The 23,944-nt window shown below is 38.9% G+C and overlaps 3 protein-coding genes across 20 annotated transcripts in view; 1 reads left to right on the top strand and 2 right to left on the bottom strand.

Moving 5' to 3' along the window:
* Positions 1-1,343: 1,343 nt before the first annotated feature.
* Positions 1,344-7,419, bottom strand: SPC25 (SPC25 component of NDC80 kinetochore complex). Its single transcript, XM_065670473.1, has 7 exons — positions 7,223-7,419; positions 6,730-6,884; positions 6,579-6,644; positions 5,627-5,767; positions 5,370-5,468; positions 4,985-5,083; positions 1,344-3,987 (listed from the first exon to the last, which is right to left on the bottom strand). The coding sequence occupies exons 1-7, from the start codon at positions 7,357-7,359 to the stop codon at positions 3,854-3,856; spliced, it is 831 nt and encodes a 276-aa protein (XP_065526545.1). The 5' UTR covers positions 7,360-7,419; the 3' UTR covers positions 1,344-3,853.
* Positions 7,408-22,476, top strand: G6PC2 (glucose-6-phosphatase catalytic subunit 2). Of its 13 annotated transcripts, XM_065670463.1 has the most exons (10): positions 7,653-8,529; positions 8,940-9,026; positions 10,451-10,667; positions 12,309-12,383; positions 12,735-12,839; positions 13,301-13,374; positions 13,700-13,809; positions 16,801-16,912; positions 17,805-17,920; positions 19,017-22,476. In XM_065670463.1, the coding sequence occupies exons 6-10, from the start codon at positions 13,325-13,327 to the stop codon at positions 19,526-19,528; spliced, it is 900 nt and encodes a 299-aa protein (XP_065526535.1). In that variant the 5' UTR covers positions 7,653-8,529; positions 8,940-9,026; positions 10,451-10,667; positions 12,309-12,383; positions 12,735-12,839; positions 13,301-13,324; the 3' UTR covers positions 19,529-22,476. The 13 variants fall into 13 exon arrangements, with proteins under 13 accessions (XP_065526540.1, XP_065526543.1, XP_065526539.1 ...); XM_065670464.1 differs by lacking the exon at positions 8,940-9,026; XM_065670460.1 differs by having other exon boundaries at positions 7,653-9,026; positions 10,563-10,667.
* ABCB11 (ATP binding cassette subfamily B member 11) overlaps positions 21,815-23,944 on the bottom strand; it is a 65,152-nt gene continuing 63,022 nt past the window's right edge. For all 6 annotated transcript variants that reach the window (XM_065670454.1, XM_065670453.1, XM_065670457.1 and 3 more), the window contains one exon: positions 21,815-23,567. In XM_065670454.1, the coding sequence (XP_065526526.1) occupies positions 23,367-23,567 (201 nt within the window). In that variant the 3' untranslated portion in view covers positions 21,815-23,366. The remainder of the gene's footprint in view (positions 23,568-23,944) is intronic.

Below are 23,944 nucleotides of genomic sequence, written 5' to 3'. Positions count from 1 at the left end.
TAAGTATTAGTTACTTGCATGTTTTATTTTTAATCTATGAGGTAAACATGTACATGAAAGCACTGTGCTTTAGCTTAAACAATATACCACCCATGAGGTCACCACTGTTAATCACTTCTACCTACTTAGCCAAAAAGTTAACCACGCATGCAGTCTGCTCTAAAATGCCTGGAATACTTTCTGATAAATGCCATCAGTGTAACATAGGTGTAGCATGCTTTTAACTCAGAACAATAATGATGTATACCTGGTTTTCATTCAACAGTACTATTTCTCTGTCAAGCCAGTTAGTCCAGCTGAAGCTGTGGTGCACAAGATACTGGGAAGTGAAGAACTGAGCCCATGATCCAGCAGCCAGTGCAAAAGAATCCATTGAGGCTAGTCAGTCAAAGAGCATGTTTCCATGTGGAGAACTGTCCATTTAACAGTCACAGACGAGGTATGTCAATAGCAATTAGCATTGTTCAACATGCTGTGACTGAAGAGGAAGGAAATCAAATTAACACTAATTATGTGTTCTTTCAGTTCATCATTTCAGCGCATAGCCACCTTAACATATACATAAGGTCATACAAAAACCTGCTACACACTTGCGTGGTTGGAACTAGTTGATCTTTAAGGTCTCTTCCAACCCAAACTATTCTATGATTAGATACTATTTTTAGCTTAGTCTGTCAGTCTCCCTCACAACTTCTGAACCTGTTGCTCAGTTACCCAAATTTGAAAAAGAGGTTGTGTTGGAGATATCACTGTTCTTACAGTCTACTAAAAATCATCATCCAGGTAAAAGGGAGAAGCACAGATCAATGCTCCCATAACTCAAGAGTGGCACTGGCTCTCATCCATGAGGGAAACTATAAAGAAGACCTGGGATATTGCGGTGAAAAGAATGGAACGACTGAAGGACAAAACCACAGATCTGTAGGAACTCAGGCTTTATTGTTTCTGCTTTTGCTGGAACAACTTGTTTCTAAACTCAGGATTCAAAGGGTTCTTTGTGTATAATTGTTAGTGATACAGGATAGTAAGGACGAAAAGATGGACTCCCACTGTCTGGCAATGAGTCATTACCCCCAGTCCTCCAGGCATACAATCCTGTTTCAGCAGTAAAACCTGATGTAATGATTGCAACTATCGCTTTCAAAAAGGTAGAGTATTACCATAATTATTTAGTATAGTTTATTCATATTGTTAAAAAATGTAATCTGCCTGTGGGACCAAGTGATTTATGTGTGCATGTGTTTGTTATACTGGGTTCAGCAGGGCTTTTAAAATGTTTTAAATCACTCACAAATGAGCTCACAGTGGTTTGAGTGTTGCAATGACAGAACTAATTTAGACAATTTCAAGGTATTGGATAAACCATAGTTTATTGAAACATTAGAGAAGATGGTAACATAGCACAATTGGAATATGACAGAAGCACAGCATAAGTTCCATGTCTTTCTTAATTTTCGCCAGTGTAGCCAATATTTGTTTGCTTTTCAAAATACACAACCAACAGGGTTTAGGAAAAATGTCAACAAACTCAGCTTAGCCACCTCCACTCTTGCTTGAGTAGGTATGTAATAACTGTTTGGTTAGCCAGAAGGACTCTAGCATACAAACAGCAACTGTGATTAAATTCATTTAATACATCTTATCAGTGTTATTTCAGAGTGTATTTCCAATATCTAATAAATTCAAACTTTTTTTAATTTTTTACATTATGTTTCAAGATAAATTTGCTGAGGTGCTGAGCACCAGTAAGTACAGCAGTTTTCTGTATGGGCAGCATTAGTTGATGGCCCACACATTTCAGGCTTGACCTAAGTACAGATCAGCAGTTTGAAAGGGAGAGCAGTGTTCAATGGATAAACTGATTTAGGAAAAAAGAAAAGCCTTTACTGACCTTCACTAAAATCTACGACTGCCTTAAGATAAACCTGATCCTGCTGATAGGGCACTAGCACCAATTGGAGGGGGCTGGTTGATAGTGTGTCATGGTCCCTAAGCTGCATATTCCTTTTCTGTGCAAGAGCTTCCCTATATTCTCTGAGGCATTGCTGTTGGTATTTGTTTGCTAATCAGTACTCTGGGGTCCCAATAACTGTATCTATCTGTCAGGTCAGTATATAGTATTATCCTAGTTGTCCTTTGTTATTGGATATCAGTGTATCATGCAGCTTCACAGCAAATAGAAAACTGCAAATTGCCACAAATCTAGATGTGTGAAATTCTATAAGCACTAAGTGCATTCAATAAGGACACAAAGGTTTTAATGTTTTTAAGGCAAATCTTCAGATAGCATAGATGCTGCTAAGGATGTCACAAGCCAGTTTTACTTCATATTTTATTATGAAGAAAGAAAAGGAACAGCTACTGTGTACACTATCTTACCTATTACCTGCTTTTTGGAATGCCTGGCTCTGTTTTAGAGGAAGTAAGAGCTGCATCTATAAGCAAACATAAGCAGGTTTATTATTCAAATTCCAAAAGAAGTTGTAAACATTTAAACTACACAAAATAAATATTTCAAGCTTTATTTCTTGCCTTTGGCCTATGCACTGAATAGTTGCAACCAGGCGCACTATCTTTTCTAGCAAATACTTCCTGGGAATGTAAATTCCAATGCAGTGGTTGTCAGATAATTTATGTTCCATACAAAGCAGTCTTGGCACAGTAATTTCTTTAGAATGAATAAACCAAGACTCATGCCTGGGATGAGCAAGAAACAAAATGGCAGTAAGCCTGAGTATTTGTATTTGTTACTCAGGATGTGTTTCAATAGTTTAAGGGTTAATTTAAAAACTGTTAGAATTTAAATACATTTTCACAGGGTCTTCTATGTGTTGGATACTTTTTACATCATTAGTTTTTGATTTAAAGTGGTCTTCTACCTAACTACAATTTTCAGTACTGAATTTAGTAAGATTTTATTTGAACTGCTATATTATCAATTTAAGAGTGCTCTTTCATGTTGCAGTTATCTATTTACATATTTTGTGGAAAGGAAAAGGCTATACAAAGAAAATAGAAAAAGAATAGTTCTAATCAAAGCTGAGTACTGTAGCAGTAATACTCTTCTTCGTAAGCTGCAAGAAGCATGGATCTGTTTGTAACTACTATATTTTATACTTCAGGTTTTGCCTTAAGATTTGCAAGGACAGTAGTCTGTCCCTGCAACATGCTTTACGTAAAGGAAAATGAGTAGTCTATTCTAAAACATGCCAAGGCTGGTAATATTACGAGTGTTACTTTGCCACTGCAATTGAAGTTTCAGGCCAGCTCTTCTGCCCAGCTAGGTGTGGTTTTTTTCAAGAATAGGATGTACATCAAATGGTTTTGTTACTAAAACATAAACAGGCACCCAGACAAGAATAGACAGTAAAATATATAGTTTGACAGACAAAACACCAACATGATTTACATACATGAAAATGAGCCATAACACTGGAGAGTACAGGAGGGTAAAATTTAAGTTAGTTACCTGTGACACAGGTAACTGCACTAATGGCTGAGCTCCACTGCATCATTTTGGTAGGTTTCACGCCTATTCCAGCCATACACAAACCTGAAAGATGCTTTTATGCACATATTACAGAAAATACTTTTGAATGTCTTTCTGGGTTAGCTAAAAAGAGGTCATTACATCATTATTTGCTACTGGATCAAAACATACATGACTGGAGCCATTCAGTTAAGCAAATAACTATACTGTTCTTCGAAGAATGATACAACATGTCTCTCCATAATAGTGGACTAAAATATCATTTTCATTGGTTTTTAATAGGAAATTAGACACAAGTAATTACATACTTTCACAACAGAGGAAGAAAAGAGTGTTGTACATCTAGACAGGTATACGCTTGTTTTATGTAGACTGTTTACAAGATAAAGCAACAAAAGCTTTTCTGATGTTGGCAACCATCACAGAAAAATTGTTAGTTTCTCTCACTTTGAGCTGGAGCTCTGCGATACAGTCCAGAGGAGGATTACACGAAGTCACTAAAACAAACATGAATTTCCAAAAGATTAGACTACTATAAAAAAAAATCTGTATTAGTGTTTTTCCACACCTATGAAGTACAAATGCAGTTTATTTTTGTATTTTTTAGCTTCCTCATTAGCCCATTAAATCATTTTCTTTCAGCAGACAAAGCCTCAAACACCACACAAATTCTTTTTTCATTTCTAAGCCTCCCATCCAGTGCTGTGCTCCTGCTTGAATTGTTACAGCAATTCCCAGTAATCCATAGCCTGCTCAAAACTTGAAGCACATTCCTAAACATTTTTGTTGTTCTGCAGGAAGGCAGACTGAAAACCTGGGTAGCCCAGCATGTGATAAGCTTTTAACTTCAGCACAGTTTACACTTCAATTAATAAAACCAGAAATCTATACAGTCCAGGGCACAGCAAAGCAACAGTAGTATTTGTCTAGACACTGCTCAGCACAGTACTGAAATTACTGCTACTGTTATTCCTAACTGAAGTAAAATCCATGTTGCAAAAACAGCTTTAAGGGCTAAAAGGCCCCCTTACAGAGGGGGAATGGTGGATTTCAAGTTTTAGTCTTTCTCCTATGTCAAACAGCTGTAAGCTCTCCTCTCAGTTAACAGGGAACATAGTTTCTCCTGCCTTCTAGGCTTCTAAACCAACTTGAACTATGCCTGTCAGCATAAACACTTCAGAATTAAGGGAACAAGCAGCAGACTACAACTGACATCTGTTTCTCTGTGCATCTCTCTCCTGCTTTGCTTGACACAGAATATAACACCAACTCCACAACGGGAGGGGAGTGAAGCAGTTGTATTTTCATACACATTAACAAGAGAAGCTACATTTAAAAAAAAATATATTACTACTGCTAAATTTATCACTCAAATTGGAAGATAAAGGCTACAACTAAATGGCACTTCATTCCCCTCTCACCCCCACCGCCCTTTTTTTCTTTTTCCCCAAATAGAGGTATCAGAATCTGCTTAAATAACTAAAATTCACATACCTTCATAATCTCCTTGTTCATTTATGGAAAAGGTACACACATATGGTTTGTCAGGATCTTTGTGGTCTATGTGTCTGAATATAAACTGTAATTGTTCATCTAAAGCAAATACAAACACCATTAACCTCTGCTGGAGAGTCACAACGATGACTAAAAAAATCATGATATGAAGCTACAATTTCAACTAATATTCGTAGAACACATACAAGTTAAGGAACCCAAGTCTCTTTGAGAGACAAATGCATTTTAACATACTGTATTTTGCCATTTGAGAGACAGTGGTAATACCTGGACTAAGACAACTCTTCAGTTGTCTAAGTTAGGATGTTCTTCACTGCACAATCCAATATTAACCAATATTGTATCATTGCACATTGAAACTTACTGTGCGTTTTGCGTATCTCCAGTCCAAGCCTCTCTTCATAGAATGCTTTCAACTTGCATAGTTGTTCTTTTCTCTCTTCAATGTTTTTGGGATTAGAAGCTATTGGTAGAATTTTAAAAGCCACCATAAATACCAAAGTAAATGTGAAACAAGCACATTAAAAAATGTTTGAAACAGTAGAAAAACCTATCAAGAGCAAGTGTTGAAAACAATTCCTCCTCTAATCAAGAAAATGTATTCATCCTTTGCTTGCTTACTTTTCTTCTTCATCTGTTCTTTAAGCTCTTGGATGCTGTCAGTCAAGTCCTTGTTTTGCTGCTTTTCTTGATTAAGCATAGATTTTATTTCTGCCAAGTGCCCTTCATTTTCCGATATGCATTGGCTCAGCTGGAGCATCTCTGTAAGGAGGCAAGTAAATATGAATGCATACAGTTGATTAATTAGGTCCCTGGTATTTAGTACTCAATTATATAGTTTGAGATTACTTATTTGAATAAAACTCAGTTAAATGCATACTGCCTCAGACAAAGAGTGAAGTCACCATAATTATACTAAAAGCATCAAAAAAAAAAAAAAGCTGAAAGTTACTCAGAAGAGAAGCTACTGAGTAGTGGGTTCCTCTAATACTTCAATCAGATGCAATTTGTTTCTGGTGCCAGCATTATACACATCTTCAAAGTGTGAGGATTGTGGATTCCTGTACACAGGCAAATTGACAGCGAGGAATAGAAACACTGATAATAGAGTTGCAATTATTTTCACCCGATATTCTGAGGTTTAACTACAAATTCAAAGAAGTTAGTCCTACACTGATAGACTGACTATATTCTATTACCAACTTGGAAAAGGTGTAAAAAAAAAAAAAACAACTCACTATATTTAACTTTACTAAGCAATTTAACTTGTTTTTTCCTATTGCAGTCAACAGGTTCTGATACTTTGTTGTTTTAAATACATAGGCACCGAGACCAGTATACAGAAAACTTCTACTAGACCTTTACTTATTTGCATCAGGAATGAAGTTTTCCAACAAATTGCTTTAGACTTGCAATTTACATCCTGTAACCAACCAAATATGTTTGCCTTTAATTCTACTTTCATTCTGAAGTTGTTTGTTTCATTTTAAAATGGGAAGTTAAGCATATTATTCAGCTGTATTAAGTTAACTATAGAAATATCAGACATAATGAATCAAACACCATACTGTACCATTGCTATACTCCTGAATTTTATCAATCATCAGGTCCATTTCTTTCAGCTTCTTGGACCATTTCTCTGCAATGAGAAGTTATTTCAGTTATCTTAAGTATGATGATAATTTGAGAAAAGCAGAGGTCAGAGAAACATAGAGCCTTTTTACCTGAAAGCAGTTTTATGAACTCCTTGCATGAATCTCTCAGTGCTCGACTCTGAGTGATTTGTTCACTCACAATGCTTTGTAATTCAGTAGAAAACTCTTCTATTTCTCTTTCGAAGGAAGCTATTTCATCTTCTCCCTTTACATTGGCCATCGTGCTACAACAAACGTGTCAGTGAGTAAATACAGTACCAGAACATCCAAGACAATCGCAGCAGATTACAATTGCAGGATAAACCTTCAGGGCCGTTTTTATCCCTTCAGGCTGTTAAGGCCTCTTCCCGTAGATTGTTTTTGTTACCGTTACAATAAGCAGTCAACAGCGGGAGCTGCGTTTCTTCTACTTCTCTACCAGCGAAGTGTCAAGAGGAGGCCCTGCACTGCGTTGTGTTCGCGATTGTCGCGGTAGCGGCGGCCACTCCCGGGGTCGGGCAGCGCCGCACCTCGCCCCCACAGGGGCGCTCCCACCCCTTCGCCGTTCTCCCGCCGGTCTTACCGCCTTCTGTGTCCGATGATTTGACAGCAGCAGCCGCCCCTGCGCTGCAGCACGGCGATGCACTGCTGAGCTGAGGCGAGCCCTGCCTGAGGGCCGAGGCGGCACGAAAGGCGGAACACCGAGGCCGCTGTAACCATCAGCTTTTAAACCGCCGACATCTTCCCGCCTCCTCAATAGCTGCTTCCTAACTGGGCACCGCGTCTGCCCGCCTGGCAACAAGCGGGCTGCTGATTGGTTCAGTTACCCTAAGTTGCGGCTGGAGGCGCAAGGTGTGTTGGGAGTTGTTGGGGCGTTACTGAGGTAACGGTCCAGCCTGGAGTGAGGCGGAGCTGCCATGGCGAGGAGGGACGGGTAGTGCAGTTATGGAGCCGTTTGGGGTTTGCGGGGGGGGTCGGTGCTGGTGCTGCGAGGGCGAAGCAGCTGTAAGTCGGCCACCTTCCCTAGGGAAGCGCCTGTTAGGATTAAGATGTGTTTTCAGGGACTGCTGAAGGGTGGTGGTTGTGCAGGCTGCTGCGGCGGGGAGCGAGGCCGTTCGATGGGGAAAGCCTGGCGCGGTTTGTGCGGTTTACGGTTCCGTACTGGACGAAGTCAGGCTTGAACCGGGGAGCAGATTAGCTTGTTTACGTTCCTGTGAAGTTAGAGCTTGTTTCCAACGTTGCGTTTATCCCCGGAACGTACTTTGGGTAACTTAGTCATGAACGTAATTCATAAACAGAAATATAGCCTCATGACCTAAACTAGCACAGGTCATATGCTGCTTAAATCCTTCGTTAGGTCTGATTAGGGACGGACTGTAATCAGAAACACTAGCACCTAACCTTGCAGTAACTCTAGCCCAGGCACTTGTTCTGATGTATTTGTTCCCCCTCAATTCCTGTTAGCAAGTCACAGGGTGGTCATGGATGTAAGAAGTTTCCATAGTGATTTACCCTGTTTTTAGCACGAAAAGCTTTGCTGGAGACACTGTAATTGTACCGTGTAACCCTTTTCTGCACATACCAGCTCCTCAGGGGTGTCTTTGTAACCCAAGGGTACTCAGTTAAACTTCAGGTCCGGAGATGTACAAGGACAGCAGCAGAGCGACAGCCTGCAGTCAAGCTTAAGGGCAGGCTACTGCCAACCAGGAGTTGTTGCTTTATGTTATTGCTACCTCAAGAGTCCATATGGGGCTATTCCAGAGCTGGGTGAAGGGATAACTGGGAACTATAGTTCAGGGTTGCAGAGCTACTGCAGCTTCAGTGGAAACTGCTAAGGGAACACAAAATTGAAGAGCTGGTGCTAATAAACAGATTCAGCGGCTTCTTTAGGTAGGTTTCTGTCCTCACTGCACTAAGGCTGGCATGAGGCTTATTTCAGGGATTAGAGAATGACAATAAAGCAGTGATGTTAAATGAAAAGGAACAAAACCAAAAAGATGCAGTGTTGCCCTTGTGGGGCAGATTCCATTTCTGCTTGCAGTTTATGGAGCTTGAAGGATTGTTATTCACTGTTGGAACTCTACGTTGCCTGTGATTTCTAAAAAGTAGCTATTCATACTTATAGTAACTAGAATTCCTTAGATGTGACTTTTCTGTGAATATGCCAGAATTGTATTCTATGTGTTGTTTATATCATTTATGCTTACACATGCAGACACACACAAATATAAGCAAGTATTAAGGTGTGGCAGTTACTGTATTGCAAACAGAAGGTTTGTTAATTTCCTGTGTTTGCATAGTGAACTTTATAGCAAGGAATGATGACAGTGTGGTAACTAGGAGGATTAGATTAAGATGGAAGAACCAAGAGAAGGCAGCTGTTTCAGGTTAGTATTTGCTAAACCTCTACTGGTCAGTCCAACCCTAAAGAAGCCTGACCTTAACTAGGGCCACCTGGGTCCAATGAGGAATGCTTGTGGGAATGAAATGTAGAAATAAAGAAAGAAAGAGCTTCTCGAAAGGTTCTTCTTTTCCTAAATCTAAAATTAAGATGTATATTCTCAGTATTCCATTTGGAAAATAATCATATCTAAGAAAATAGCTGTCAGCTGTTGTATACAGTGTGCTTGTGAACTTACTAAATTGCTGCTTAATCCTTGTTGCTGCTTCAGTGCCAATGGAAACACTGATGTGGAAATTAATGTTATTGTTCAATTAACTAAGCATAATGTACCAGAAAGTTAGGCCCGGTACATAGGCCTCCATTAACAGTGTTTTAGAAAGTGTTTGCCTTGATGGCTTTTCCTTCCCTTGCAAACATTTGCTTAACAACATCTGATACCTGTTATGTAATATTTGCTCTAATATGTAGGTGTAAAGCAGCAGTAAACAGTTTATCCTCCCTTCAGTGGATCATCAGCATGATTCTTGTTTCTACATTTTTATCAAGCATATATAAAGTTTCGGATAGTCTCTGGTTTTGTGTGTCTTGGGAAACAAAATATATCAAGAAAATACCAATTAATTAAAAACTTTTTATAACGAACAGGTAGCATTTTAAAGGTTTTTGCTTTGCACTGATAATCTGTTTATGATTACGTGAAGGTCAAATCTTGGTTCTGTAATATAGAAACAAAGCTTTGATTTAGCAACTTAATTGCATGCACATTCTGACCATTTTGTACAGAGCACCATTTTTCCTCACAATTCAATGTACTAAAATACAGCAGATAGTTTTATTTCATATATTATCCCAAGTGATATAATAATACTAAAATACTTAATATAAATACTAAGTGCATTACAGAAGCATTTTGCAATGCTTTTCATAAAAAAGGGAGGGGGGGAAGCCTTTTGAGGGAGTATTTCTTTTTTAGTTTAAAGAAGTTATTAAATATAATACTTCATATTTTGCTGTCTTTCGTTATTAGAGCTAGGAATGTCTTTAATGTTTCAGACTTTTATAGGTTGTGAAATATCACAGGCAAGACAAGACATGACTTGCATGTCAGTTGCTGACAGGCTCTTGGATGAAGCGCAGTCCATTGTGCTTCCAGGCCCAGTGAGAGCATCACCTGAAGGCCTGCTCTCACAGAAACCTGTTTACCTGTTCCCAAAACTTCCTGCTTTCTGTTTGTAGATTTGGATTTGGTTGGGTTTTTTTAAACATCTTTTATTGACATGACTCCTCTGGTATGTCTTAATGTGTATATAGGAGCTTTTGAAACAGAAATAACTTAGGAGAAAACTGGAGATTGTTTATGTTTGCTGTTAGTCTTCATTATGTCTAAGGTGCTTTCTATATAAGCAGAAAGATAATCATCAGCAAGATCTTTAAAAAGAAAATCAGTAGCAGGAGGCCTTTAGCATTTAAACTAGAAGAGCTTACTTCACTGCAACATTGCCAGGGGATACCTTCACAGGTTATATTAACAAAGTTTCTGGAGGACCAAAGTGTGCCTGAGTGGCTCTGTCTAAAGAAGAGTTTAGCCTGATCAGGTGCAGCACTACCCCAGTGGATAACATGGGTGAGTGGGTTTGTATTTATAAATAAAAAAACATGCAAAAAGTTCCTGTGGTGGTTCTGCATCCTGTGTCAGACAGGCGATTTTTCTGATACTATTCAGTTACAATGGTGGCATTAAAGAGAGACTGTAAAGTGATCTATTTTATTAACTTGGTAGACTCTCCTGAGGAGATTGATTCTTGATGGAAACTTATTCATTGCAAAATATTTTTCCTAATGAAACAATAGTTACTTAGACTTAACATCATTACAGTTGCTGTTCTAACTATGTACTAGGTGACTCACTCGGCTACCAACTGACTTGATATTTATACAAATTATTCTTTATAATCAAGACTGATAAACAGAAGAAAACCTTAGATTCTTCACATTTTTGCATACTAAGCCCAAACATGCGCAAAACAGTGATTTTTTTTTTCTTTTCTTTCTTTAATTGTTATTCTAAGTTCTGTTTATCTTTAAAGGAGAAATACTTTTGCTGACAAAAAATGTGGTAAAAGGACATTTTTTTCCTAGTAATACGGTATAAAAAGTTACTTGAGAGAGAAATGTTTCTAAACAAGTACATTCTTGGGAAAGAACTGGGAGAGAGAAAATAAATTCCATCAGTTTTATTTATATGACAGTTCTCTTGCTGGATACCCTGCAGTGCTATAAGCTATACAGTTTTGGTTAGCAAGAAACAAACCTCCCCAAATATTTGCAGCTAAAAAGCTAGGAGAAACTGATTGTTGAAATACCCTGAAATTTTGGGGTTGGAAGGGTTTTTCTTGAAATCAGGTGATGCCAGTGGAAGTGAATAATTCAGTCATTGTACGCAAAAATGTTGTAGCAGGTCTTCGGAAACAGTGCATATGATTTTAAATCACTTTTTAACTCTAAGGTTTTCTACCTGGCTCAATGCAGTAGGCAGCAATAAACATATGTAGGATTAAAATCTGCTAAAAAGTTTCTAAAACCGGGCTATTAATAGCTAAAGTAAATGCAAGTAGCTGAAGTAAATGTGAGATTGTGTCAGGAAGAAAGGTCTTCTAAGTCCATTTAATTGTCGTACCTTATTTGCTGAATCTGCTTAATGTTTCCATGTGACTTCCCTGACCACACATCATAAAGCTGGGTTAAGCTGCTAAGTCTCTCTTCAGCAAAACCAGTTAAGTAGTTTGTATCTTTGTCTCCACAGCTTGTCTAGTTTTAAGTGCCGTGCAGAAAGCAGTGCACATATACAGCTGCTTTTGTTTTTCTGATTTTAATTGGTGCAGATACATAGATAATCTTTAGTGAGAGATATTAATATGTCTGAATATTGGAGCCTGATAAAGTTTCTTCTTGTTGCTCCGATGATATCAAATGATGGTATCATCAGACTCTTGGTATCCATTTAATCTTATCTGGAAAAGACTTTTTCATGTAGCCGCCTCACAAACTAATATTAGCTTTTCTTATGCTATAGTTGTTAGTACTAATATTGATAAATCTCTTGTGTTAATACATTGTTTGCTGTATACTCTTAAAATCCTGCTATCTGGGAAAATCTGAGTTGCCCCTTGGCTGTTTGCCCTGGAGAACCTAAGTGTTTCACTCGTGAATGCTTCAGGGAAATACTCCTCATAATCTGCTCTCAGGCTTTTTCTGGTTTCTGCAGCAGGTCAGTTTCTGCCAGGCTGGGCAGCACGAAGGGGGCCTGCAGGAGGTTGGGCTTCAGCTCCTTCTAGCAGAGGTGTGTATGACTTGCCTCGTGTAAGCAGCATGCAAGAATGACAGTACTCAATGAAATGACTTGTAGACTAAGCTTCATCTGCGTTTTGCCCTGAACTAATGTGGCCTTTTGTATAAAGGAAACAATTGTTTTTCAATGTTTTGAGAATATTGCTGCTTTAAAAAAGAATCCAGATCTCAACAGCATTGTTGATGTATGGCCGGTAGCTTTATTTTCCATGACTGAAAATATGTTGTGCAAAGTGTTAGTCACAGCATGGTAGCCAAATTCTATTTTGAAGTGAAATGTACAGCTTTGATGACAGTTCTGCAAAGACCAATTAATTGTGTATTCTTTCTATCCTTTATACAGGCAACACTTAATGAAGTATACACATTACTGATGTCCATCCTGCGGAGAAATGAACTGTGAGAAAATTCAAGCAAACATGTTCCAACTGTTCATAGAGAGGATTGTGTAAGTTACACATTGTATTTCCACAAAACTTTCCCCACAATTTGCTGCTGCTCAGCACGTACTTCACTTAGCTTCCTCCAATTACAATTTGCAAACAGAAAAGCTTTCCAGTGCTAACAGACTCATGTGCTTTCCTGGCATTTAGGAGCCACGTGTTCCAGGAACAGCTGGGTGCACAGCGCTGATACAATATAAAGGCAACGTCAATCACATGCTCTCATTTTTTAATAGCTCCCCTTTGTGGTTCTTATTCTCCATCACTAGAAACCTAAGTTTAAAGGAACTTTACTATTTCAAGTACAGTTTAATCCATTAAGATGGATCTCCTTCATAGCAATGGCGTGCTTATCATTCAGCATTTACAGAGGGACTACAGGGCTTACCAGGATTTGCTTAACTTTATGTCACACATTGGTGATCCCCGGAATATATTCTCAATTTATTTTCCTCTTTGGTTTCAGCTCAACCAAGTGGTTGGTACTAAAATGATATGGGTGGCAGTCATTGGTGATTGGTTCAACCTCATATTTAAATGGTAAGAAGTTGGATTTATTTTAAAATATGGTATTTTTTATGATGGTTACTATAGATGCCTCAAGCTTAGAAAACTTGCTTTGAATAATGTACTAGTAGACTTTGCCCTGTAATTGTAAAACAGGAATTCACAATGAAGATATTTAACATATGTTTGAAATGACATTTTGATAAGACAAGAACATCATATAGAACTATTACAGAATAATTTTGGCAATATAGCTCTTTGTATTGCTTGTTAACAGTATTTATTGTGTTTTACTGAGGCCTTCTCACATACAAATATTTTTACTGTGTTTCTGCATTTTTTTATTTTTTTTGGTCAGGATTTTATTTGGCCATCGCCCATACTGGTGGGTGCAAGAAACAATGATTTATCCCAATCAGTCAAGCCCATGCCTTGAACAGTTTCCTATAACATGTGAAACTGGACCAGGTAAGAGATATTTGAGATTACATTGACACATTTAATACAGATACTGGCTTCTGGGGGGAGAGGGTGTGACTTACATAAATCTCGGAGTTCATGTCTAAAATAGCAGCAAAACACAGGAAAAGAAAAAGGAATAAATAAAATGTGATAGTTTTGCTTTAAAAGTAAACCCTACTAGCATGAACCAGCATATCAGAGAGGAATTACAAAACCTGTGTCATGGGTTCAAAAAGAGGGAGTCGCTTGCTTTGAGAGATTATTTTTAGGAACAGTTGCAGTGCCAATGACATCAGCTTGAGAAGAGAAATACCACATTGCCTAAGAGTGTTTCAAAACATACCAGGGGGCCATTGAGTTTGAGGGCTTGTGCACTATTGCAGTGATTATTCAAACCATAAAGAGGTAGTAGGTGTTCAGAGTAAATATCAATAGTGTCAACAATCAATCATGTAATATATCGCAGGTGGAAATGGAGCCCCTCTCCGCAAAACCAGACACTGGCACTAAATGGAGGGGACACACTTATGTGTATGGGGGGGGGGGGAGGGGATTTAAAAAAAAAATGCACCTTTTTGATGTATTTTCACTTTTTTACTCTCACTGTCTTCTCTGCAATATTGCTCAAGTTAAATGAGCTTGTGCAACCCTGCCTAATATGAAATAACATAAACTTGCTTGGAGCTAACTGACTGAATTTAGTTTAATTCCTTTTACAAGAAAATATTGACTGTGGAGATGAATGTGTTGAGTGCCTCGTGAGTGCCACTGCAAGCTTTTAAGGGGTTTGCAGAGCTGTATTTTGTTAACAGTATCCTGCATTATATCCCATTGTAATATTGAACTAGCAGCTTGAGCCCTTGTACCAGGCAGGTTTCATAATGCCTGATCTGCAGTCTGTTTCAAGTGAATTTATTTGTGACCTAACCCAAAGTATTAAATTCCTTCAGATATTTTCAAAAGCCTTCAGAACTGAGCCCATTCAGAACCATGTAATTCCAAGCCCTGGCTAAGGAACCAGTGTGTTTCATTTTGACTCATTGAACCAGGAGGCCTTTTTTCCCATTATTTTCTTTCTGAAGTAACAAGTCATTCCTGTTTCTGTCCAGTGGGTACAACTGTCATACTGATTCCTGACATTCTTATAATGGCCACATTTTCTCCCACCTCCAGATTTGCCCTTGACCATCAACAATATCTCAGGCACCTTTCCCTCATTAACAAGAGGAGGTGCAGTCAGCACAGCTGTTAGGTGCACACAGTCAGTGTCTGAGGCTACACTGTACTTCACACACTTTTAAAATGTGCAGTTTACATGAAAAGATTAGAGAAGCAGCCGCAGGTGTGAGAAAGGCATATCCAAATGCTGCTAACCCCAAATTCTGCGGCTCAACAAAAGGCAAAGCTGAGGGAACTGTTTATGTAACTACATGGCAAGCAATGTAGGACCCGAGTTTGGTTTGTACTTCTGGAATGAACTGAACTAAAAAAACAGAGCCATCTTTTCTCAGGTTTTTGTAAGATTTTTGAGAACATAAACCTTAAACTGGAGCTGATGCTGCTTCTAGTCAGTAATTTGCAGATGAGCTATGAAATGTTTTTCCTAGATTACATTTTCCTCGATGACAACAAGAAAGCTTTCCCAGTACCAATATACAGCATTATGGTTTCCTTATCAGTGATGTTTGTTCCGTTGTGAGGTTTAGAAGTGTACATCTGTTCTGAAATGAACAATAGTTGGTAGCTTGACTACTAAGGATACTGCCAAGCAGAGTACTGAAAATAAGTGCAGGGAGCCAGGAATGATTGTGCTTGTCCTCCTTAAGCATTCCAGCTTTGCTGCTTCAGTGAAATACTCTTTTGCTTTGCAAGCTACTACATAGTGCTGGATCATAACACATTCTTCAGCCAAAATCATTTCTTCTGCCCATGAAATAACCCTGTCCTTTTTACTTCTCTTGTCTCCACAGAAAACCAAGCTGTAAAAGTCTAGTACAGATTCCAATGATCTAATTTTTAATCCTTCCTTGGTAAACAGGGGAAAAGAAGTAATTTTAGAAATTGCTTCCCTTGCATCATGCCAGCATACTTTGTATTTTGGTGATTTCCATGGTTGTAGGAACTTCTCTATGGCTTCATATTGTTTCCAGGAAACTTTAAAATTTGATTCATTAGATTAAAACAGATTACACAAGTATTGTTATATCTGGACTAAAAAGAAATCACTATTGATCTCTATGAGAGTGTGTTCCCTGTTATAGACTACTGTGAATACAGCCATTATTCCGGTATGTTACAGCATTATTTCATGTGCCAGTTCCACTAATGTTTCCAAGCTATTGGAGGTTGTACACTACCTTAAAATTTGTAAAATAAATCCAAGTAAAGCATAAAGACACAGTTCTTCCGTCACACTTCAGATACAGCTCTAAATTTGTTACAAAGCTACCTAAAATGTTAATTACCTGTAATATTACTAATGAGACACAGATCATAATCTCAATTGCTAGTGCCATGGTAATTGGCAAAGCAGACAAAAGGCAATTTGGAAGGGCCATCTGAAGTTGTACTGGTAATTTAGTTTAGAATGTTATAGAGAGCTAAATCTCTGTTGCGTTCCTAATTATGAGGTAGCCCATTCAAAACCTATCTCATCCAATCCTCGTATGTAACTTCTATCTTACAAGCCCTAAGAGACCCCTAGATGCATTTTTTTAATGCAGAATCACAATCCAAAGCTAAGTAAGAAAAATACTCTGCTTTCCAATCAAGACACCAGTATAAGATGGTTAAGCTGTTATCAACTTATTTCAGACAAATACTCTGGATTCCCTTTGGATGAGTCTTCTGGAAAAATTAGCTTTTGAGAAGTAGTTGATGTTCTTTAAGTCTTTGCTAGCTATTCTCTTTCTGAATGATGAGGTGCCTGAGGAACTGCCAGTAGACATTTTCTATATCACAAATGTTATGGAAATATTTCCTTTTTGTTTTCACTAGGAAGCCCATCCGGACATGCCATGGGATCTTCTTGTGTCTGGTATGTAATGGTCACTGCAGCACTTAGCTACACAGTTAGATGGAAAGATAAATCAGCAGTTAGCCTTCACAGGTCAGTGTCTCTGCTATTCTAACTCATGCAGATGTTTCTTTATGCTCTGGTTTTAATGGACTTATTTTAACCAAGTACTCAAAGTCTGCTCTGTCCAGCTTGTAAAAAAACAACCAACCAACAAAAAAAAAAACCCCACACGCAAAAAGAAACAGCCACCACCAAAAAACCAAGCCATCACAAAACAGCAAACCGACGCTTTATTATGGTCTGCTTCAGCTGAAGCAAAAGAATATTAAGAGGATTTATCCATTTGTATAGCTTAGTGTTTATTAACTTACAGTCACTGCATAAAATGTCTCTGTTAGCTCCTACTAAAGGTTGTGTCATGTCTTCAGTGTTGAAAATTTTGAATTCTCTTGTCTTTGTGTGTTGGATCTTTTGGTTAATACATAAATATACTGCTTTGATGTGTGCTGCCTTGGCCCATTTTAAAGCAAATGTGCATAAAGCTGGCGAAGGTCAGTGCAGCATCTTGTTCAACCCTGTGGGGAACTTGTATAACTGCTTTGATGGCTGTTCTTTCCAAGGTTGTTCCCATGCAATGTGAATTCTGTCATCAAATAATTGAATTGCTGCGTTTAGATATGACTTCATGATAAGAAATATGTGCAAGGTACTAGTGCTGATTTAACTCACCATTGATGACTTTTATCACTAAAACCATGGTGGTGTCTTGGAACTAAAACTACTGGGGGGTGTTCCTGCAGCCATAGGTGTGGCTGCAAGAGCAAACAGTCTTGGTAATGTTTTAGTACCGGCTTCTGGGTTTTAGTCACCTGATCGTAAACTTTTCTACTTGTCATCCTCTGCTTGGTAAAAATATGAGCCTGACAGAAAGGGACCTGGTGTAAATTAGTAGGTGAAATCTTGTCTTATTTTTCCCTTTTAGACTGACATGGTCATTCCTCTGGAGTATTTTTTGGATTATCCAGATCAGTGTGTGCATCTCAAGAGTATTCATAGCAACGCATTTCCCTCATCAAGTTGTTATTGGAGTATTTGCTGGTAATGCTGCTAGGTTTTTCTTTTCAATGTGCATGCAAAATCTGAGAAAAACAAAGTATAAGAGATGGCGAGAGCTTTTTAGTAGTGCTCCTTAGCTTGCAGCTCTAGTGGTGCTCTTCTCTCTCCAGAAGGATATGATGATAGACTAATGGTAAAATTTGTGAGGTATCTACTGTCTTTGTAATTGACACAAGGAGAGAGCCCTTGACCGTGTGCCATTTGATGCTGCACACTGCCACAGACTAGCTCCAGCTGGTGTGGCTGCACCTGATCTTTATCTGGCCCTCTTAGGGGGAAGCTATTTGGTTCACCTCAAATGGTGTCCAGGCATAAACTACCATGTATGCAGTGTGGGCAGGCATAGGGCCAGAGGCCTGGAGCAAAACAGTAAAAGGCAAACTAGCAGTGCAGACTCCCCAAGGTGATTTAAGAAGCTAATGAACATTTTTCAGAGTTACTTAAACATGTTTCAAATTGGTATTTGGGGAGTTCAAACTATGAACAATCAATCTCTCTAGTGGTTATTTGATCTTGAGGAGGGTCTTGAGCAGATTATTGAGTAGGGGCTGCCTGCTCCCATTCTCTTTTATGGATGCATAGCAGCCTGGACGGCACTGGCTAAGAGCCTGCAGTCCAGCTCTCCCTTTTCATAACCAGGATAAAATGGGTAAGAAAGAAGGATGTTCTGTGTCTTTTCCTTCAGCACTCAAAGCCTGTGTTGGAGCTGGTATTAAATTCTGCATTGCTGGGGCCAGTCTTTGAGTGAGGAACTCTTTTGGAAAAGGAATGTTCTAATTTAAATCTTTGATAGGCCTGCCTGCACCTCCCAGATGCCAGCCTAAGCAGTGCCTCATACCGAAGTCATGTAGTGCTTGGTACTGAATTGCTTTCTCTTTTTCTTTTTTTTTTTTTTTTTCCCCCAAAGGAAAAAGGCTTTGTACTGTACTACAGAAATGGCAAACTGTATGTGCACCTCTACTTATCTATATAGAGAATACGTATCTTCCAAAGTCAAGTTCTGCAGGGACACTATAAAAAGTGCTTTTCCAAAGTACAAATAAATTGTTCCCTGTAACACTGAGTTTCTAATCTGCAGGCATTCTGGTGGCAGAAGCATTTGAGCATACATCTGCTATTCAGACAGCAAGCTTGGGAACGTACATCAAGACAAACTTGTTTCTTTTCATCTTTGCCCTTGGCTTTTATCTAGTCCTCAAGCTTCTTGATATTGACTTGCTATGGTCTGTTCCAAAGGCCAAGAAGTGGTGTGCCAACCCAGACTGGATAAACATTGACACAACTCCATTTGCTGGACTGGTGAGGAATTTAGGTGCACTCTTTGGTTTGGGTCTCGGAATTAATTCTGAAATGTTCATCACGAGCTGTAGAGGTAAAAATAGCTGTAAGATAAGTTTCCGTGTGGTGTGTATAGCTGCTTCTTTAGCTACACTGCAGCTGTATAACTTTGTTAAGATACCTACTCATACTGAATATTTGTTCTACATTCTCTCTTTTTGTAAGAGTGCAGCTATGCCTCTGACCGTAGTTGCCTTGGTTCCGTACTGTGTCCACTCATTGATGAGGAAAACTGAAAAGAAACTTAATTAGATAGAGTTTCCAGATGGTTAGCAATGGGGGGATGGATATGAACTGGTCAAGAACCCTCAACGACAGGCAGTTTTGCCAACTCATTTTATCCCAAGGGGATGCCGCTGCATCTTTGATGTGCTTCTGGTGAGTAACTAGTGCATCCAACATCAGTGCATTCAAGAATGACCTTGCCAGCTCAGAAATACTAATTGCTGATTTTTTTTTTCCCCTAGAAATATTGCAACTACACTGCAGTATGGTTAGAAATGACCCAATACTCTGGGTCATAACGAAGTTTCAAAGTATAATCAATTAGTTTTCTGTAGCTACTTGGTGGTCTTTTAGTTCTGTCCATCTCCAGCTAGATGATGCTTTGAGCCTCAGTTGTACATAGTGATACTCAGTATTTAATTTTATAGATAGATAGGTAATTGTGTGTTAAACTGCTAGAGAAGGGTGTGATAGTACCACACCCCCTCCAACTCTACAGCTGTACACTGTGAAAAAGGCCAGCATAGTTATAAAGATGACTTCAGAGTTAACTTATTGAGCTTCCTGAGCAAAACAGCTTCTGATTAAGCCAGATGATGAAAAATACTGAATGTTTATTTTGATTAGACTCTGTAGAATATATTTTTGCATTATTGTGTGTTTGTTGTCATTTCTACCTTTTGAAAGCATGAATCATGACTGATACAGATTACACCTTTTAATGTTCAAGATGCATAAATATGGTGTAACAAATCTTTGGATTCTGTACATCTGCACAGAGCAACAAGTGAAGAACGTTGTCAATAATGAAATCATTTCAGCATAGCACCTTGAGAATGTTGAATTCAAGTTCCTGTATTGCAAAGGTAAATTAGTCTAATCTCAGGTCAAGTCACACACCTGAGTTGCTGGTAGCAGTTGAGTAAATCATGACAACGTGATTGCAGACTGTCACTGCAAGTTTATATTCTTGACAGCTTTGTTTACCTAAGCACACAAGTAACTGATATGTTAAATATGTTTGCTATATAAAATGGATATTCTAAATAAAGGCAGGTATTTTCCTTTTTTATTCATTATTTAGCACATACTGTTGCATATTCATTTCCAGTGCAGAATCTTTAAACACTATTTTGCTGATGCCATCTCATAAGACATAGTATACACGCAGCATAAAGCTGTAATGTGGGTAATGAGGGCAGTGTATGTATGATCTGACAGCAGTAAGGCTTAAAAGATGTAAGCATGATATTGTTTCTAGACTTCCAGTTGTGTGATAATTGAAGGAATCTTAATTGGGGAAAATAGGTGAATAGTTTGAGTTGGCCCTTAGGAATGAACGTGGTACAAATTACAGAAGCAAGTGCCTGCTAAGACTGCCTTAAGAAAATTAATCTGGTTTTAACAGTCTGAGGAGTGTTGTGCTTTATGCATTTCCTGATACCTTCTTAAATGGTTCTCTGAACCCCTTTTTCTCCTAGCAGGTGTCCTGAAACCACTCTGTTCTATAATTGTGACTCCTTAAGCAAAATGGTTAAGCTAATGGGACTAGAAGCAAATAATGAAGTACAAAGACAGCTATGACATTGATTTCTTTCATGTTCAGGTTGCTCTGTGCTTTGTTACTCCCTGCTGGTGATGTGGCCTACAGAGGCATCACAAAACTCTAGGTTGGTCTGGGTATCCTCTTCCTCTCTGCTAACCAACAGTAAGGGATTCTTTGTGCACAGCTGTCTCTGCCTCTTGCTGCAGTGCATGGGCCTGCTGGTGGGGTTGGCTGTTTTAAGATGGGAGTTATAAGCTGACATCACATTTCTAAGTTCCTACCACAGGAGGGGCTGTGCTTCCCAATGCTGACAGAAGAATCTTGGTGCTTCCGTTTGTTAGGATAGACACAACTGTAAATGTAAGATGACAAGTATTTCTGCAGTATTGTTCATGTGAGAAGATATGGGTTTTCACTTGCTTTCTTGGTGTCCTGTTAATTCTGCCCGCAACTTCAGTTCTTCAGGGAAAGGAACAAAGATCAGTTTCCTGTCTGAACCACCTCTTATTCTTTCTACAGCTATTAACACATTACTAAAACCAAGAATGGTGCCCATGTGGCTGTGCTCCTGGCAAGGAGATGGCAGGCTCCTTTGGAGGCAGGGGCTAGTCTAGTTGCATTGGCCTTCTCAACAGCTCTGTCCTGCACAGCAGAGCCTTGTGCCAGATATGATCCAAAATCACAGAAATACTTGTTATCTGCTGCAAGATGATACTCATCTGCTTGTCTGAAGGGTAAGAGGTGACGCACTAAAACACAAGAGCCAGTAAAAAAAATACAATTTATTGGTATAATTTGGTCTTCAAAAGTGGTGTGCTTTATGCAAAAAAGGATTATGGACTATTAAGTACATCATCACTGTAGTTTTTAATAAAATTGTTATTTTTCCGTGGCCTAATATAAATTAAATGTCTCACAGGTATGTCAATAGGTTATTCATAGTCACTCTGTCAATAGTTTCAGTCCTGAGCCATCCAACTAATTATTGTTATGAAACATAAAAAGGCTAAAAAGATTAAACCGTTAGCCAAATAATTCAGCTTCCTCTTCCATTTGCAGTTAAAGATTAAAACACAGACTTCCTTGGCAAAACAGTATTTCCGTGTCAGCTACGTGAGTTCAGCTTGCCTGTTGAAGTAATTCTGTTAATGGAGTTGTACAAAAGTTGAAATTGTTTCTTTCTGTCTGGAATTAAGGGATGTATCCTAATAAAGTGTTCACCCTTACAGCTCCATTCAAGTTTGCAGCAGTTGGTAGTGTGGTGTAGATTTATAAGGAACTCAACTGTGCTGGGATTTGTTCTAAAGTGGGTGAACCCTTCCCCCACAGCTGCAGCTTTTAGGACATGGAGAATGACTTTTCCAGTTAATACTCTGTGATTCAAAGATTTAAATTTAAATTAAAGTTAAGACTTAAATTTTGAAAGAAACTTAGATTTTCTGTCTCTGCTTTGTCTCCAAGGCCCTAAATGTCACTAAAGGGAAGAGTCCTGTTGTCCTGCAGACAATAACCAATGACATATTTCAGAGAAACATGCAGTAGACCTTATAACACACTGTTACAGAGACAAGCTTCTGCCAGAAGATCCTTCCTGACCTTTGTCATTTCTGAATTAATTGTGCCTCTCTTTCTCAGCTCTGTTTAAGACCTAATTATGGCTATTTGTTCCACCTTTACTGAGCATACTCATGATTTCTGTAAAAATACTCATCACTGTCTTTCCTTCTGAAAAAAAAAGAGGACATATTATCCATGACCATCTCTATACAAGTGATTTAAATAACTGTGATGATTAACTGTTGGATTTTACAGTGATTTAACTAAAGCATTTACTTCTGTTCAAAATGTATTTGACAGTTTTGATCAGTGGTGACAGTGTAGGGCAAATGATCCTCACCAGCTTCTGGTCTTCTCCTTGATTGCCTTCCTTACTTGTATGGAGCTGCCTTCTTTGTAAGTACAGGGTTTTTTTGAAGGGGCACAGCCAGACCAGCCTCATGGTGCCAGTGTGTTAGTGCAGTCATGGCACACAGCAGAAGCCCAGCCTGACAGGTAAGAATTGAAGGGGTGCAGGTGGTGGCAATTCCCCAGCAAGGATCTTGCCCATTTTCAGGCTTTTTTCCCCTTAGCAGTCTGCTAAGCTACTTCCCGAATACATCCCCCCGTGCCTAGTCCCCTGCATGTGCCTGACAAGTGTGCTTGATGCAGAAAGCTACGTATGTTTAGGGTACACAGAACTCACAATGCTGTAGAGCATTTTGTAGCACAGTGGGGTCCCAACACAGAAAAGCCATCTTTCACAATTAGAATCACAGTGGCTCAGCTAATTGGGGCTCCAGTGGTAACAAGCTTGTAGTAAGCTCCTTCCATTGCCATCAGTTCATCATGAGTGCCCCTTTCAATGACGGTTCCTTGTGACATCACAGCGATGATGTCTGCATTCTGGATCGTGGACAGGCGGTGGGCAATGACGATGCAGGTACGCCCTTCTCTGGCCTTATCCAGTGCCACCTGCACAGTCTAAAGGCAGACCAAGTGTCAGTTAAAAAATGCAAACCAAAGAGTCTCAGGTGGAGAAATGTGATTTTTCAGATTAATTAACTGTATTTGTGCAACACTTGTAAAAGTGACTGTGAGGCTAAATCAAAGGTCCTGTTACTAGGTGTACTTAGCTGGGTTTATCAGCAGTGCAAAAAGGAACATCCTGGGGTAAAGGCTGGACTTGATGATCTTAAAGGTCTTTTCCAACCTAGTTGATTCTGATTCTCTGAGAGGTAAACATGGACAGCAGTAGAAATTGAGCCATGCCTTTATTCAGCTGACATAATGAATGTCAGCTCGTGGATGTTTTTAAATTTTCACCACTTCTCTATTCAGAGTGTAACCAAGTTAAGGAA

This window comes from Lathamus discolor, chromosome 3 (genome assembly GCF_037157495.1).
Source record: "Lathamus discolor isolate bLatDis1 chromosome 3, bLatDis1.hap1, whole genome shotgun sequence".
Classification (NCBI taxonomy): Eukaryota; Metazoa; Chordata; class Aves; order Psittaciformes; family Psittacidae; genus Lathamus; species Lathamus discolor.
Note: the sequence above shows the minus strand (reverse complement) of the source record. Positions and strands in the feature narration are given on the sequence as shown.

Coding starts and splice junctions, on each gene's coding strand:
- G6PC2 (XM_065670459.1), top strand. CDS start 13,157: ATGGATCTCCTTCATAGCAATGGCGTGCTTATCATTCAGCATTTACAG. Junction 13,375..13,699: donor TTCAACCTCATATTTAAATG/GTAAGAAGTTGG, acceptor TTTTTTGGTCAG/GATTTTATTTGGCCATCGCC. Junction 17,921..19,016: donor TGTTATTGGAGTATTTGCTG/GTAATGCTGCTA, acceptor TCTAATCTGCAG/GCATTCTGGTGGCAGAAGCA.
- SPC25 (XM_065670473.1), bottom strand. CDS start 7,359: ATGGTTACAGCGGCCTCGGTGTTCCGCCTTTCGTGCCGCCTCGGCCCT. Junction 6,885..7,222: donor ATCATCGGACACAGAAGGCG/GTAAGACCGGCG, acceptor CGTTTGTTGTAG/CACGATGGCCAATGTAAAGG. Junction 5,084..5,369: donor GGAGATACGCAAAACGCACA/GTAAGTTTCAAT, acceptor TATTTGCTTTAG/ATGAACAATTACAGTTTATA.